The sequence below is a fragment of the Juglans regia genome, chromosome 1 (assembly GCF_001411555.2).
Source record: "Juglans regia cultivar Chandler chromosome 1, Walnut 2.0, whole genome shotgun sequence".
In the NCBI taxonomy this organism is placed as follows: Eukaryota; Viridiplantae; Streptophyta; class Magnoliopsida; order Fagales; family Juglandaceae; genus Juglans; species Juglans regia.
Window position 1 is genome coordinate 23,596,976 of NC_049901.1, and position 16,655 is coordinate 23,613,630.

Genomic DNA, 16,655 nt, shown 5'->3' on the forward strand with positions numbered 1-16,655 from the left:
GTACAAATTTTGGGTCTGGGTGTTACATGTCAGATCCCATACGCGAAAGGGGTGAAGAGTGTGTATCTTCCTTTTTTTTTTTTTTTTTGTCTAACACGTTTCTGTCATCATTAGTCCCATCGTTTTGAGTGGCATTGTCCTTCTTAAACTGATATTCCGTATTAATTACTTCTTCTGCTATTTTCCTCATTTCTTCATCTCTGTGTGTCTCCATCACGTAAAGCTCGTTTCTAGTCCTTTCCATCTTTCCACCTTTCGGGGTTATTCTCACTAAGGGCTTCTCACAAATCTTTCCACGCCACTTCTTGCGGTGCTGGGTCTTCCCGACCCCACAACTCCCCTCCACGCACGAAAGAGGTTGGCACGGACCGCCCCCTATCTTTAAGGGGAGCCGTTCATTGACAACAATGTCATGATCCAATTTGGACTTTGTGAGGAACTGCTACGTGATTCCTGACCTCGTGGTGTTGAGTTTGCCGAAACCTTGCGGTGGTGGTTGATGCTGGCGGTCTTGCTACTCAACTGGCATTATATTCAATAATGTTTTTTTATGGGGCCTAGATTGCTGTTCTATCGGTTTGTCCATGATGTGCTTATTTTTTGGGCTTGCTCCTTTGCAACTCGTGCCAAACGCTTGGAGCATTTTGATGGCATGTTGCGTCGTTTGGAGGCAAGTATTGGAGACTATTGGTGAGGATTTACCAGATCTCACAGCGAGGGAGTTTCTTTCTACCCATGGGGTTCGCCAAATAGATGAGAGAACTTATGTAGTTTTTGATCCCACACCGGTAACCAAGTGGTGCATTTGGAATGTCGATATTCTCAAGCTAAGGAGTGGTAATGGAAGTTCTTTTTCATTTCTGTGATGATTGGGAATTTTCTTTGAGTGAGGTTGCTCATCGTGAGTTCTCGATTCAAGCGGCGTGGGGCCCTGCTCCTAACGATCGCGAGTTTGCTATTATCCTTTTTGATCGAGAGGAGGCTCGTCTGTGCCCGGTGTACGCTTGGGTGGAGCAAAACGACAGTTCCATTTGGTGAGACGTTTTTCTGAACCGTGCCAATATTCATAGGTTTGTGGTAATATGTATTGCCTGTTTGTATCGTGCGACTTGACACGCATTCCACTCATGTTTCTGTTGGGATTTTGACTTATCGTGTCTGCCATATTCTTACAGGTTTGTGGTTTCACCTGGGCAGGGCCATGTGTTCTATCCCCAATTTTTGAGCACCTCTTCCTTACCTTGGGAGCAAAAGAGGGGATCCTCGGCTACAGAGGATCGTAAAGGGAAGAAAGCGAAAACCCATGGCAAGGGGCGTGAAGTCCTACTTAATCGCCTTGAGCAAGTGGGAAAGGAGCTAGAGGAGGTAGGCATCGCAGCTCCAATTATGCTGCTCGCCTCACCAAGTCAAAGGTAAACCGATGGGAACTAGCTATTCAACTCAGCATTTCTCTCTGTTCACACATGGATGGATATGTTCTTGTTTTATATGTTTCACTTGTTGGCCCTACTTTTCAAATTATTTGGTAAAACTCATTTGAAGAGCCTCCTTGCCATTGACCGACCGCATACACCGATCGACAACCGCACAAAACCAGGAGCAAGAAAGGCAGCAAAGGCTATAAAGGATAAGCGCACATTTACATTTTAATATTTCTTATATTATTTATTATTTTGCAGACATCTAAAGACTTATACTAATCATGTTTATTATATTTTTTGTATCCAAACAGGGCTTAGTAATCATTTTCCAAAAAGATTTCGAAATTATTTTTTATATTATTTATTACATTTTGTGTAAAAATTTTTAAAAGTTATAATAATGATATGAGACGAGACACTTCTATTATCCAAACGGAGCCTTACTAATCCTTTGACATTAAATAATAATAATAATATCATATAAAAATATTGGAGCAAAATTGGATAAAATGGCTCTTTCATAATTTTTATTTAACATTGCTATTATGTCACCTTAGTTATATCACTCATTTTGTCCTATTAATGTGATACCACTTAACTTATTAATAAAGTAACAAAATAAAAAATATATTAACCATGTGGCATAGCATTTGGACCAAAGCTAAGCATAGATAGTAAAAATGTTTTATTTCATCTTATCTTATCTCATTATTATAATTTTTTTAAATTATCTTGATAAAATTTCATCTGATATCACTATTCAAACCGCACCTTAGACACACGTATAAGACAATTACTATAATAGCTGCAACATATAGGTAGGAAGCCTTCAAAGTTCACAGCAATATTTATCGAATCGAATTCAACCAAAAAAAGGAAAAGTAGGAATCATCGAGTCAAAAAAGGAGCAACCTCCTTGGTAATAATAGGAGGCAATTCAAATATAAGGAAAAGCTTTCATACCCTCTACATTTGGCCGCCCTAATTGATCTGGTCAAATTTTTTATTTTCTTTTATTTAATAATTAAGAAAATAATTTTAAATATATTAATATATTTTTTTTTATTTTTAAAAAATATTTAAATATATTAAAAAATATGAAAAAAAAAAAAAAAAAACTGCCTGGACGGCAGAGTAGGTTTACCCATAACATATGTGTACGAGAACATTGTCTATCGGAGAGTCTTCTCTCTCTCTTTTTTCTCTCTCGGGAAGGGGAGTGAGGTGAAGTGGGGTCCACAAAATATTCTAACAGAATTGGAGGTGGCAGAGAGGCAAGGGACGTGCACAACGGTTTCGTTACGGCTGAGTGGGAGTACCGAAGGTGGCAGGGAAGGGGTGGTCAGAGGAGGAGACGCTGGTTCTTCTCTGTTTTCTTCTCTGTTTTCTGATAAGTAAGAGAGGCAAGCAAGGTGGTGAAGGCTGAGGAAAACATGAATGAACTGGAGAAGAGGTGGGAAAGTATGAAACTAACGGAGGAGGAATCCAAATGCATTGATCTAGACGATGAGATACTAGAGGAATTGAAAAACAAGGAAGACTGTAGTCTGGTAGGGAAAGTGTGGGTGGAGAGAAGCATTAGTAGGATGGTGATAGAAAACACAATGGCAAAAGTATGGAGAATTAGTAGAAAAGCTCAGTTCCAGGAGGTTGGAACAAATATGTTTGTTATGACTTTTGCCAACCAAGCTGACAAACTACGTATTCTTCAAGGAAGGCCATGGTTATTTGATAACCAGATGTTTGTGATAATGCAGCTGAATGGATCTATCCCTCCACAGAAGATGGATTTCAGTAGAGAAAGGATGTGGATTCAGTTACACAACTTACCTTTAGCATGTATGAATAAGGATAGAGGAGTGGTGATGGGGGAGACTATTGGTAGAGTGCTGGAAGTGGAGACTCTGGTTGATGGAAGCGGATGTGGGTCGTTTCTTAGAATCCTAACAGAGTTAGATTTAAAAAAACCATTAGCTAGGGGAAGAACTATTACTATAAAAGGGCAGGTTCTCTGGATACCTGTTAAATACGAGAAACTTCCTCATTTCTGCTTCAGATGTGGGTGCATTATCCACGATGAGGTAGGTTGCAGGGGAAAGGATGGGGAGGAAATACAGTTTGGTGCTTGGATGAGGGCTGGAGTGAGAGCTAAGTTCCAAAAACAAGGAGAGAGTAGATGGAGTCCAACTAGAAATGGAGTCAGCATAGAGAGAGGGGAATCAGCTGCTATAATGAAGGTGAAGGAGGTTCCACAAGAGCAGACTGTTGATAAGGGAGGGGTAGAGACTGACTCAGGGTTTGAACAAGGGAGAGAGATAGGTCAAGAGACTAAAGGAAGTGAAAGGGAAGAGAGTAATTTGGGTAGTTCACCAACATTTAAGGGCGTGAAGGATATTACTATAGAGAGTCAGGAAACTTTAAGTGAGGAAGGGAGGGAAGAAAGGAGTTCTCTGAGAGAGGAAGTTGAAAATAGCATTAGGGAGACGAGGGGGGGAGGAAAAACCATAGGAGCCTGGAAGAGAAGAGCAAGAGAACAAGGTGACAAAACAATTTCTCATAGTGTCTCCAGCCTTTCAAAGAGATTATTTAGTCCAACTGTTGTAGGGAAGGAGGAGGTAAGGGGGAGGAAGAGGCAAAAAAGTACCAGTTGTGAGGTGCTTGAAGAGTCACAACTTTTGGTGGAGGCTGGTGGACAGCCCCACCAATCATTATGAAAACTCTCAGTTGGAACTGCCGAGGGCTTGGCAACCCTCGGACAGTTCAAGACCTTTGCCAACTGGTAAAGGAAAAGAGGCCAAATGTGATATTCCTCATGGAAACAAAGTTGAGGAGTGGCAAATGTGATAGCATAAAAAGAAGAGTGAGGAGTGAGGGCTGTTTTGTGGTGGAACCTGAGGGTAGGAAAGGGGGATTAATGTTACTTTGGGACCAGTACACGAGAGTGGAAATTCTGAACTATTCCAATAGACACATTAATGCTTGGATTAAAAATGAAGATAGTAATGAGAGGTGGTTGCTGACAGGCTTCTATGGGCAGCCTGAAACTAGACTAAGGGCAGAAGCTTGGCAGTTGTTGGCATCATTGAGACCATTAGAGGAGGTAGGATGGTGTGTGGTAGGGGATTTCAATGAAATATTAACACATGATGAAAAAAAAGGGGGCAATCCAAGACTAGAGAAACAAATGGGCAGGTTTAGAGAAGCATTGGAGATGGGAGGTCTGTTTGATTTAGGGTGGAAGGGTGATAAATATACTTGGAGTAATAAGCATGGGGATGAGACTTTCACAAAGGAAAGGCTCGATAGAGCAGTAGCTAATATAAGGTGGAAAAGGATGTTTAAGGAAGGGTGGGTAGAAGTTCTAGCTGCTAGGTGCTCTGACCATAGACCCATCTTACTTTATGTGAACCAGACTTTTTCTAGTGAAAGGAAGAGGAAGAGGCTGTTCAGATATGAGGCCAAATGGTCTTTGGAGGAAGATTGTGAAGAAGTTATAAAAAGAGTTTGGCAAGTGAGAACAATGGGCAGGGATATAGAAAAGGATTTGCAGTTGCTACTGGAAGACAGTAGAGTAGCCTTTCAAAGCTGGAGCAGGAAGATTACTCAAGATAAGGGAAGACTATTAAAGGAAAAAACAGAAAGGCTTAAAAAATTACAAGAAGATGAAGGGAGTCACAATATGATGGAGATAAAGAAAATACAAGAGGAGATAGGGACCTGTCTTGAGATGGAGGACTTAAAATGGAGGCAAAGGGCCAAGTTGGATTGGTACATTCATGGGGATCGAAATACTAAGTTTTTCCACTGTTGTGCAAATCAAAGGAGGAAAAAGAATATGATTTCGCAGATTTATGATGATTATAACTTGAGGCAGACCAAACCTGAGAAGATTGAAATGGTTTTTAACAACTATTTTCAGAACCTGTTCACCTCAACAAACCCGACCCCTGCAGATATTGAAGACAGTTTAAGGGAGGTGGTACCTTGTGTGACAGATGATATGAACATTTGTTTAACTAGAACCTTCACTAGAGGAGAGGTCGAGGTAGCTCTTAAACAAATGGCTCCATTAAAATCACCAGGCCCAGATGGATTTGGACCATGCTTTTTTCAAAAGCATTGGCATGTAGTAGGTGATGGAGTGTGCAAAGCTGTTTTATCATGGCTCAATGGTAATGATCTGAATTCTTCTTTGAATTACACTTATCTTGCTCTTATTCCTAAGGTTAAAGAACCAAGAGTGGCTAGTGATTTTAGGCCTATAAGCCTTTGTAATGTTGCTTACAAGATCATGTCAAAAGTCTTGGCAAATAGGTTGAAAAAATTTCTGAATGCTCTTATTTCACCCAACCAAAGTGCCTTTATTCCTGGAAAGTTGATTACAGATAATATAATGGTGGCTTATGAGGTGCTTCATTCAATGAAAGCTAGGAAAAAAGGCAAAGTAGGGAATATGGCTATCAAATTAGATATGTCTAAGGCTTATGATAGGATCGAATGGTGTTATTTAGAGGCTGTTATGGGGAAATTGGGTTTTTGCAGGAAATGGATTGAACTTATCATGAAATGTGTAACAACTGTGAGCTATTCTGTGTTAATCAATGGTAGCCCCGGATCTAGGTTCCTTCCTTTGAGAGGTTTGAGACAAGGTGACCCTTTGTCACCATATCTCTTCATTCTTTGTGCTGAAGGGCTTAGTGCACTGCTTAATCATTCAGATTCTAGGGGTCACACAAGAGGAGTCACAGTAGCAAGAGGTGGAACTCGAATAAACCACTTACTTTTTGCTGATGATTGCATTTTGTTTGGAAGAGCTGTAGCAGGAGAGTGGATTAAAATCCAAGAATTACTACTGAAATATGAAAAAGCATCAGGGCAGTTCTTGAACAAGGAAAAAACAGCAATCTTTTTCAGCTCAAACTCAAGGAATGAAGAAAAAAGGAAGATTTTGGAACAAGGAGGCTCAGTTATGAAAGGCAGCTATGAAAAATACTTGGGTTTGCCTCCTGTAGTAGGGAAATCCAAGTACAACACTTTTAGAGGTATCAAAGAAAGGGTGTGGAAGAAGATCAGCAATTGGAAGAACTCTTTTCTGTCCTCAGCAGGAAAGGAGATCTTGATCAAGGCAGTGTTACAAGCAATCCCAACATATACTATGAGTGTGTTTAAACTTCCAAAAAATCTGTGTAAGGAATTAAATTCCCTTATGGCAAATTTTGGTGGGGCAACCAGTCTAGTAGCAATAATATTCACTGGTGCAGTTGGGAAAAACTTGGAAAATCAAAAGGGAGGGGAGGTTTGGGTTTCAGAGATCTCGAGAGCTTCAATGTGGCTTTGTTGGCTAAACAAGGATGGAGGTTTTTACAGAATCCAAGGAGTATGGCAGCCAAGATTTTCAAGGAAAAATATTTTAGCTCAGTCTCTTTGTTTGAAGCTAAGTTGGGTTATAGACCTTCATTCATATGGAGGAGTGTATGGGGGGCCTTGAAGCTGTTAAAAGATGGTTTAAGGTGGAGAGTTGGGGATGGGAGTAGCATAAGGATTTGGGGGCAGAAATGGCTTCAAACACCCTCATCTTACTGTGTGCAATCTCCTTGCTCTATTCTAAATGAGGAAGCAAAAGTTAGTGAGCTGATCTCTGAAGGAAAATGGAATAAACAACTGATTGAAAGAATTTTCACTCAAGAAGAAGTTGAACAAATATGTAGCATCCCTATTAGTAGACTAAACTCTGAAGATAAAATGATTTGGGGAGGTACCAAAAAGGGACAATTTTCTGTTAGCAGTGCATATCAGATGGAAATGAACAAGAAAGAAGCATTGAAGGGTGAAAGTTCAAGGGGCAGAGAAGGGGATGCTCGATGGCAGGAAGTTTGGGGTTTGAATATCCCAGGAAAGGTAAAAATTTTTATGTGGAGAGCTATGAAGGAATTATTAGCAACTAGAGTGAATCTGTCACTGAGGAAAATAACAGATAGCTCATCTTGCCCAATATGCAAAAATGATGATGAATCAGTGATGCATGCAATATGGTACTGTCCAGCAGCAGCAGATGTTTGGTCCGAATCAGACATTGTCATACAGAAGTGGAGCTTGTATGAAACTGATTTATTAAAACTATGGGACAGTTTGGTGGAGAAGGTAAGCAAAGATGTGTTAGAGGAGACTGTTATGGTTATGAGAAACATCTGGTTAAGAAGAAATGAGTTCATCTTTGAGGGAGTTTTCAAAAGACCAAGCCAAGTCATTAAAGCAACTAGAAATGAATTGAGAGTCTTCCAACTGGCTCAACAGAATGCAAAACAGAATCCAATTCCAAGAGTAGATAGAGGTGCTGTTTCGTGGAGCAGACCAAGAGAGTCCTTTGTTAAAGCTAATTGGGATGCAGCAATGTCGAGAAAAGATAGAAAGGTGGGGCTCGGGGTGGTCATTAGAGATGAGGAAGGGGAAATCTTGGTTGCTGCACGAGAACAGATTAACTTGACAGACTCTGCAACAGTCGAATGCCTTGCTTTATGGAAAGCAATGGAAGTGTGTAGAGAGCTCAACTTTAACAGAGTTTTTTTTTAGGGTGATGCTCAAGCTATAGTGAATGCTGTAAACAAAGGGGATGAAGACTACTCCTCTTATGGGGGTGTAATTGAAGATGCCAAGAAGATGTTAAAAACTATAGAGAACTGGAGTGTTAATTTTGTTTATAGGGAAGCAAATACGGCAGCTCATGTGCTTGCTCAAGAAGCTTTATCTTTACATATAGATTTAGTTTGGATTGAAGAGACTCCTAATTGTATTAGGAGTATTATTTGTAAGGAAAAATCATGTAATGATGTTATAGTTCAATGAATGAATACAGAGGTTTAATATCAAAAAAAGGTTTACCCATAACACGAATGATTCCCCTTTGCTATTAGAATTCGTCATTCTTTTGTTCCCCAATAGAGAGAGAGAGGGCATACTTTTCAACAAGTACGTAGCTGTGCACCTTGTTTGCCGTGTTTAGACCCGTGTTTCAACCTCCATCATTGTTTTGCCATTTCTTCAATCTCTACTCCCAATTAGTGGTGAATAATGAATACGATCGAGAGTTCAACCTAAATTAAAAAATAAATAAATAAAAAATCTAAAGCTTTATAAAATTGACATAATTTTATATGATATTTTAAATTTTAATTTATAATAAAATCATATGTTATAATTTAACATATCACATAAAGTCACGATAACTAGGTCATCAGTCACTATTCACTACTCTACACTCCACACCTTATGAAAAATTCCTCCACATCCTAAAAGAAAAATCCTCACACCCTATAAAAAATAAATTTACACATCATGTGTGGGATGTGTGATATGAACAGTTGCTGATTTGTAACATAACTCTTCAAATATAGAAGCAAAATTCTAAAACACAACTTAACATTTTTTATATCACTTTTTATTTTTTATTTTTTAAAATATTCTTGATTTCAATTTAAACATTTTTTAAACACAAAAAATATTATTTTTTCTCAAAAATATTTTCAACTTCACATTTGCTTAGGTTTCTGAAAAATACCAAAAAACATTTTATAAAAGAAAAAAAAAATCTATTTTCAAGCTCCTTTCTTGTCACACGAAATACATGAATCGGCCACATCAGTTAATATAAAAATATTTTTGTTCTAGATTTTTATAACCGTATTAATAAATCTTTACACAAACTAAAAAACACATCTTACGAAAAAAGAATCAATATGCCACAATATTCTAATATTATTCAAACTTAGTTTTGGCTCTTCCTTTAGAGCATTAGTATTGGATTATGCATATGCAAATATAAAATTTGCATAATATGATATTATTTTGCATTTGGCTATTCCACTCAAAACTTATTCTCACATTGGATTATCCATCTATTAGTTAAAATAATAATAAAATATTCTAAATTTAATAATATTTTTTTCTCAATTTTTTTGTTCTATTAATTTTTTTTTTCTAAATTAAAAGCTACATGAAAATATTACTGTTTTACAATATTAATTTTTTTGTTCTGTGTCAATACTTGTTCATTTACTGGGCTTGCTGCACTTTGTATAGAGGCTGGACTGGAAAAGCAACTAATTCACATTGGAAAAATCGAGGGAAGAGAGTGAGGAAGAAAATAATAAACAAACATTTGGTTGAGCTACAGTATCAAGTCAAATATGACCGAAGGAGTTGAATCACTGAAGCTAAAAGCCATTTGATTTTACACCTGCATAATCCAATGCAGCCCCTTTTCATGTTTATTAGTCATTTGAGTTTTTGCATTTGCATTTGGATATTCCAATGCGAATGCTCTTAAGCATCAACCCTTCAAGCGAAAAAAATAAAAAAGACGTCGTTTGAAAGTCAAGAAATTAATTTTAAAAGGTCAATACCGAAATTTTTATAGTTATTTTTATTTTTGATTTGATATGATATACTATAAAATAATATTATTTCTAGAAAGTGTTACAATTAAAAATAGACTTTGCAAAAATAAACATATAAATTAATATGATTTTATATGATACGTTAGATCTATTTTACAATAAAAATAAATTTCTAATCTAATATAGCACATTATGTCTCATCTGTTTATAAATTTACTCTCTTGAAATTAAAATATTTTTTCTATTCACAGTAGATTTATAAATTTATTTTTATGTGGTTAAAATATTTTTCTACAATGTACTATCTGAAAGGACTAATAAAAGAAGAGAATAACTTATAGCCGGTTAAACCGATCTCCCCGAAATAAAACCCTTTAATGGATGCGTGCAACGTAAATATCACCTATTAGCAATCGTATGACTGCACTGCATAGGGACAAAAATTATTTTTCTGTGTTGAGCGAGGACCAACTATCTCTCTCTCTCTCTCTCTCTCTAAGAGTAAACCCCCTCGACCAAAACCCTCCCTCCCTCCCCCTCTCTCTCCTCTTTCTCTCCCACGTTCGTGTCAATCTCATACCATTTCTGTCTTCTAAATTTTGCTGGCTCAATCTCAATTTCATTTTCTTTGCAGAACGATATCCAAATACGGATACAAAACTCTAGTTTTTCTTGAAAATTCTTATCTTACTAGAAAGTGAGTGTATGTTATTTTCTATTTGATGCCTCTTTCAAACTATTTGGTCTAATTATTAGTGCGTGTGCATTTTCAGTTTTTCAATTGGAAAGCAACAATGCCGAAATCGTGGGACAGAATCCCGAGGCCCGTGTTAAAGTCCCAACCGTTGATCCAAAAGCCCTAGGACTATTGGATACTAATTTGGTTAAACCTTTAACCCTTACGATCATAACATTCCATCACGCTTCCGAATCCGACGTCCATGACGATCCACTCTATTGACACTGACCTGGTGGTAGCCCTTTCCCTTTTGGTGGCTTCACTCATCTATCAGTATTCAATAACTTAACACGATGCCCATACATAGTACAAAAACATTTTAATCTAGCCTATAGGTCGCCTCCTTTGTGACTTGAACCCGTGAATTGGTCTCTGCTTTGATACCAATTGTTAAAAACCCAACCATTGATCCAAAAGTCCTAGGACTATTGGATACTAATTTGGTTAAACCTTTAACCCTTAGGATTATAACAGCCCGTCGCGAAGTTGTTTGCTCTACTTCAAATGGCCGGTGTTGGAGTTCTTCTAGACTACCAAGGAATGAGTCAGAACTTATTCGGATCCCCAATCATGCGTGTGAGTATTGTTACAACTCCAGTGACTCTTGGACGAAAGGCTTTGGGTGAGACATGAAGTGGTGGGCTTGGTAGGGGCAGCTTAGGAACTTTGAGAAATGTTTATGGCTATATACAAATCCTATGTATAACACAACATTTATTATGAAATCCATATATACTCGTGTCAAGCTGGAGGGCAGTAGTGCACTGATTCTGGATGGTGTTCGTGTGACTGACGGTCTAAAGGGATCTCTTCGTCTGGAGATGCGGTCTGAAGGGGTGTGCCGGTCTAGAGCTCCTACGCCGGTATTAAGGTCATAGTGCATGCAGCGATATGGGTGGGTGCAAAGGTGTGTCCATTTGGATGCGGATTTGTGTTTTCAGAAGAAAATAGATGGGTTTCTCATCTTATTTTGATTTTACTATCTTGTGATGTGGCTCACGAGGCTTCTACTTGAAAGTGAAAAATTGTATATATAAAAGTTAATTTTGTAGGGAATTTTTTTTTTCTTTTGCAATGGTAGTCTTGTGCTTGACCATTGTTGTCGATAAAAACCACTCATCCATTGAGTAAGAAACATATTTTTCTATTATGTTATGATTTGATTTGAAGCCAGTTTCTATTCCAAAAATTGAAAACACCCATAGAAACCAAAAATCACAACAAAAACATAAAATCAAAATAGGGACAACACCATACAAACCCTAACCCTAGCACTTCATAAAAGCAAGCCACCAAATCAAATAAAACCAAGACTATCAGTGTTCCTTAACTTCAATCAATGTTGTTTGGTGCTTGTAGAGTGAGCTTCTAGAGAGGGTAAGTCAAAGAGAGAGAGGGAGCTACGAGAGAGTAGAGTCAGAGAGAGAGAGTGTGAGCTGCGAGAGAAGAAGACTTCTGAGAGTTGAGACTCGAGAGGAGCTCAGGAGATGGAGATCGTTGAGCGAGAGAGAGGGGAGCTGGACTTCAGGAGAGGAGAAAACCAAAAACATCGTCATTTTCGGTTAATAAATGGGTATGAGTCATTCTGGTTCCTATTTTTACATATAAATGGGTAGGGTTTTCGGGTTGGGTCGAAAAATTCGGGCATGTCGGGTGATCAATTTTTTGTTTTTTAATCAGCCCTACTCCTCCTCCTTTACTCACTATGAACTGGGTTAGGCATTGCCTCCCTAGCTCCTTGAAGCTTTTCATAGACCCAGGTTGTAGTGCTTCGAACCACCCACGTGCAGTTCCTTTCGACGTTAGTGGAATCATTGGACATGTAATTTCGTTGGAAAACCCATGGAGCATCATATGTGCTTTGAAAGTTTCCAGAGGCTCAACGGCGTCTTTGGACCCATAGTACATTTCCATTAGTGAGTCCTTGAACTTTGGTGGGAGTGCTATTGCCATGATTTCCATGCTGTAAGGTAAGTTCGTGCTAGTGTGTAGCTGATCTATCGAAGATGATGCACCTATCTTTCGTGCCATTTTCTCGTACTTGTCCATGAGGCTCCATAGATCATGGTGCATTTTTATTTTTTCTTCATCATTGTTGAAATCCCTGCTCGTGCTTTGTGACTCCCTTTCTGCTCTATCAACTTGGCTTGGCATGACATCATTGCCCGACACCGTATTCCTGTGCTTTAGGGCCTTGTTTTTGCACTGTAATGCCTCCAATTCCCTAGTTAAGTTCTTCCAGTTATCCTCCATTTAAGCTAATCTATTCTCCATGCTCACGAACCTTGCCTCCTAGTCCTTGTTGTCTTGAAAGCGCATGGTGGAAGGCATGCGAAAAGCATGTTGGGATGCGGAAAAAGTTCTCCCACAGATGGTGCCAACTGTTTTGGACGTGTGTCGCACTCTTGCACATGCCCACCACCAACCTGTAACACATAGACAGAGAAAGGCATTGAGGGTATAAACGCTTCCGATTCCTAAGTCAGATGACTTATGAGTTAAATAAAGAATGGAAGTTATTTTCACTTACCTGATCAATCTTTCTTCTCTTATATATATAGAGGTTGGAGTTGGTTTGCCCTTGCTTTTGTAACAACCTTATGTTTCTTTTGAATTATGTTTGGGTTAATGATTTAAAGTCCCCTCCTTATATGATCTCGTTTGACCATTGGGGGAGTATTTGAATCTGTCTTATCGATACAAAATTTGTTGGATTTCCCTCCCGTGAACACAATCTAGGATGGGAGGCCCATATGTCATTCAAGACTCGTCATGGGCTTCCTTTTGGGCCAGGGGCCCTTAAGTCGCATAGGTGGGTCTTGGAGAACGGGGTAGAGTTTGGCCTCTCCAATGTTCACCAACTCAAACATCATCCATATAACAACAAACAATAAACCAAAATAACACATTAATTACATAAATTGAAGACCATGATAGGAGAGTGATCTTCTAAAAAATCTGAAGCTGCATGTAACTTGTGGTATATATTCTCCTATCGATTGGTCATGCCTTAACCTTGAACAAATGAGGTTATCTTAATGAAGAAGTAAGCAACCTTGAACAAATCAGCTAGGCAAATGGAAAAAAACCTACGAATCTAGCAAAACTCTTAGTAAAATGAGCAAAACTGGGGCATAATCTTAGTAAATCATATTTAAACTTGGAGGACTAAAACATGCCTCACAGGAACTAGAACAACTACTTGACATGAGGATAAAAGAATTCAAATAACTTGTGTCCCTTGGGCATTAGTAGGGATACAAAGAAAATATTGGCCACATATCCAAAGTCATCAAATGATTGAAAACATGAATAAATTAAATACACAAGGCATAGTAAATAGGACCAACTTTATAGATTAAGAAATACATACAAATACATAGATACCCTTGTATTCTAGGACCCTAAGAAAGAGTACCTGTTGGCATGGTGCGATCTTTTGATTGGACTGGTCTTTGACTTGGATTGCTAATGGAGTCCTGCATCCAGAAGACCCAATGGCCCCACGAATGGCTACATTGGCTACATGTTGAACCATGCTTGGTGGGAGCATAAAAAATGGGATTGGCAGAGAGGTAGGTGACTCTAATATTATCATACCACATTGTGCGAGGCTGATGTAAATAGACACCAAATTCCTGAAGTAGATCTTGCAATCAGATTAATGCAGTAGTGGAGTTGGCTAAGGCTTTGTTTTCAGCTTTAGTATTTGACCGAAAAACTGTATGTTGCTTACGAGAGCTCCAAAAAATTAAGTTGCTACCATAAAAATGAGATAGCCACTGGTGGAGCGGCGATCATCGGGACAACCTTCCCAGTTAGCATCAGAATATGCTTGTAAGAGGTTGGAAGAACTGGGAATGATGTGTAGACCATGCATGGAGGTGGCTTTGAGATATTGAGAAATTCTTTTGACATCAGTCCAATGGTTTACAATAGGTTGGTGCATGTATTGGCATACATGGTTGACAACAAATGAGAAATCATGCTGGATGAGTAAGACAGATTGTAAGGTACCAATGGTGCTATGATAGAAAGTAGGGTCATGAAAAAATCACTGTCAAATAGACTAAGATTGTGAGATGAAGACATGGTAGTAGCAACAGGCTTGGCATTGATCATATTGGTTCGGTGAAGAAGATCCAGAATATATTTATGATGAGAAAGAAATAAGTCTTCAAAATTAAAATGAGCTTGAATGCCGAGAAAATAATTTAGTTGGCCGAGATCTTTGATTGGTAGATTAGACTTGCAACAGGCAATCAATTGCTTCAGTAGAGGACCCAATGATGAGAATGTTATCAACATAAACTAAAAAAAAAAGCTCCGAATGATTTTTTGTATAGATGAAGAGGGAGCTATCAACTTTGGAGGAAGTAAAACCAAATCCAAGAAGACGTGAGCTCAGTTTAGCAAACCAGGAGAGAGGAGCTAGCTTGAGGCCATATATGGCCTTCCGGAGCTTACATACATGATCAAGATATTGTGGGTAAACAAAGCCAGGTGGTTGGGCCATGAAAACTGATTATGAGATATTACTATGTAAGAATGCATTTTGGACGTCAAGTTGTCTAACTTGCCAACTTCGATAATTGCTAGAGATAGCATGAGCTGAATGGTTTGTGGTTTAACAATCGGATTAGAGGTCTCTCCATACTTGAGTCCAGGTTGTTGATGAAAATGTTTGTCCACCAACCGAGCCTTGTGGCGTTGAATACTTCCATCGGCATTACGTTTCAATTGATAGACCCATTTACATCCTATTACGTTCATTTTGGGAGTGATCGGGACAAGCTTCCATGTACCATTGTGTAAGAGAGCATCAAATTCTTCATTCATAGCTTGTCTCAATTCGGGATGTTTGGAAGCTGAGGTGAAGCAGGTGGCCTCATGGTCGACTAACGCTGCAGTGGTGACTAGTGCATGTGGCAGATAAGGAATATTGCCATCATTATGAGTTTTGGGGCACCGAATTTCGTTCTGAAGTCTTGTCTACATGGCATGGGTACGTGTAGCTGCTGGTTGAGTGGTGCTGGAGCTTCTTAGTTGTGTAGAAATGGCTTCAGATGGATTAGAGGAAGTGGATGATGTTGTGGCAACACGTGGGACATTGGCATGCGAGTTTATTGATGGAGCTAATGATACAATGTCATGCCAGTTTACTGAAGTGGGCTTTGTGCAGAAGGTTGCTTACATGCTGGTACAAGCAAACAAAGAGGCAAAATGGCCTAGGATGATTGGGTAGCGTGGGATGAGCTAGTTGGACTAGAGACCAAATCTGCAAAGGGGAACCAAGTCTCATCAAATATAACAAGCTAAGAAATGTACAAATGTCCAAAGGGTATATGAAGAAAATTGTAGCCTTTGTGAGAAAGGCTATACCCAAGGAATACGCAAAGTTGGGAGCGGTACTCAAGTTTGTGGTCAGTATATGGTTGTAGCTTGGGCCAACAAGCAGATCCAAAAGTCCTACAAAATGTATAATCTGGTTTGTTCCAAAAAATGCATTCAATGGGTGATTGATTTAGAATTATGGGCGATGTAAATTGATTGATTAGAAAGCAAGCCGTTTGAAAAGCATACGACCAATATTTTTGTGGGACATGGGCATAAACTAGGAGAGATAATCCTGTTTCAATAAGATGACTGTGCTTACATTCAACGAAGCCATTTTGCTCATGGGTGTGGAGACAAATGACCCGATGAACAATACCAAGAGATCAAAAAAATGTGCTTAGTCGCCTGTACTCTCCACCCCAATGGTTTGAACCGATTTGATTTTTCTACCAAATTGACGCTCAACAAGCTTTTGAAAAGTATAGAAAGTGGGTTCAACCTCAGATCTTTTGGTCAATGGATAAAGCCACGTAAATTTGTTATAGTCATATAGAAAAATAACATAATAATGATAGCCTTCAATAGAGGGTACGGGTGAAGGTCCCCACACATCGGAAAAAATCAAATCTAATGGATTTTCAAAATGAGAAGATGATAAATAAAAGGGTAAATTATAACTTTTAGCTTGTTTAAAAGAATTGCAAATAGCAAAAGTCTTATTGCCAAGGACATGTAGTTTATTGAAAAATAAAACATGCTTGACTA

The 16,655-nt window shown here is 38.7% G+C and overlaps 3 protein-coding genes across 4 annotated transcripts; all 3 read left to right on the forward strand.

The window, feature by feature from the left end:
- Window positions 1-455: 455 nt before the first annotated feature.
- Window positions 456-1,496, forward strand: LOC108996714. Of its 2 annotated transcripts, none has more exons than XR_001997067.2 (2): window positions 456-1,070; window positions 1,176-1,496. XR_001997067.2 is itself a non-coding variant. In XM_018972730.2 (2 exons), exons 1-2 carry the CDS (start codon window positions 841-843, stop codon window positions 1,414-1,416), a joined length of 435 nt encoding a protein of 144 aa, XP_018828275.2. In that variant the 5' UTR covers window positions 456-840; the 3' UTR covers window positions 1,417-1,496. The 2 variants fall into 2 exon arrangements, 1 of the variants encoding a protein (XP_018828275.2); XM_018972730.2 differs by having other exon boundaries at window positions 456-1,034.
- Window positions 1,497-2,854: 1,358 nt separating this feature from the next.
- On the forward strand, window positions 2,855-4,135 carry LOC108996707. The gene has a single exon (XM_018972727.2). The coding sequence runs from the start codon at window positions 2,855-2,857 to the stop codon at window positions 4,133-4,135; it is 1,281 nt and encodes a 426-aa protein (XP_018828272.2).
- Window positions 4,136-4,233: 98 nt separating this feature from the next.
- LOC108996706 lies at window positions 4,234-8,264 on the forward strand. Its single transcript, XM_035690392.1, has 3 exons — window positions 4,234-6,463; window positions 6,613-7,877; window positions 7,992-8,264. Exons 1-3 carry the CDS (start codon window positions 4,234-4,236, stop codon window positions 8,262-8,264), a joined length of 3,768 nt encoding a protein of 1,255 aa, XP_035546285.1.
- The last annotated feature ends 8,391 nt before the right edge of the window (window positions 8,265-16,655 follow it).

Excerpts from the sequence above, each read along its gene's own strand:
- LOC108996714 (XM_018972730.2), top strand. The coding sequence starts at position 841 with ATGGAAGTTCTTTTTCATTTCTGTGATGATTGGGAATTTTCTTTGAGT. Across the intron at positions 1,035-1,175 it reads CAAAACGACAGTTCCATTTG|GTTTGTGGTTTCACCTGGGC; the intron begins GTGAGACGTTTT and ends ATATTCTTACAG.
- LOC108996707 (XM_018972727.2), top strand. The coding sequence starts at position 2,855 with ATGAATGAACTGGAGAAGAGGTGGGAAAGTATGAAACTAACGGAGGAG.
- LOC108996706 (XM_035690392.1), top strand. The coding sequence starts at position 4,234 with ATGGAAACAAAGTTGAGGAGTGGCAAATGTGATAGCATAAAAAGAAGA. Across the intron at positions 6,464-6,612 it reads CAAGTACAACACTTTTAGAG|GAATTAAATTCCCTTATGGC; the intron begins GTATCAAAGAAA and ends AATCTGTGTAAG. Across the intron at positions 7,878-7,991 it reads ATGAGGAAGGGGAAATCTTG|GGTGATGCTCAAGCTATAGT; the intron begins GTTGCTGCACGA and ends GTTTTTTTTTAG.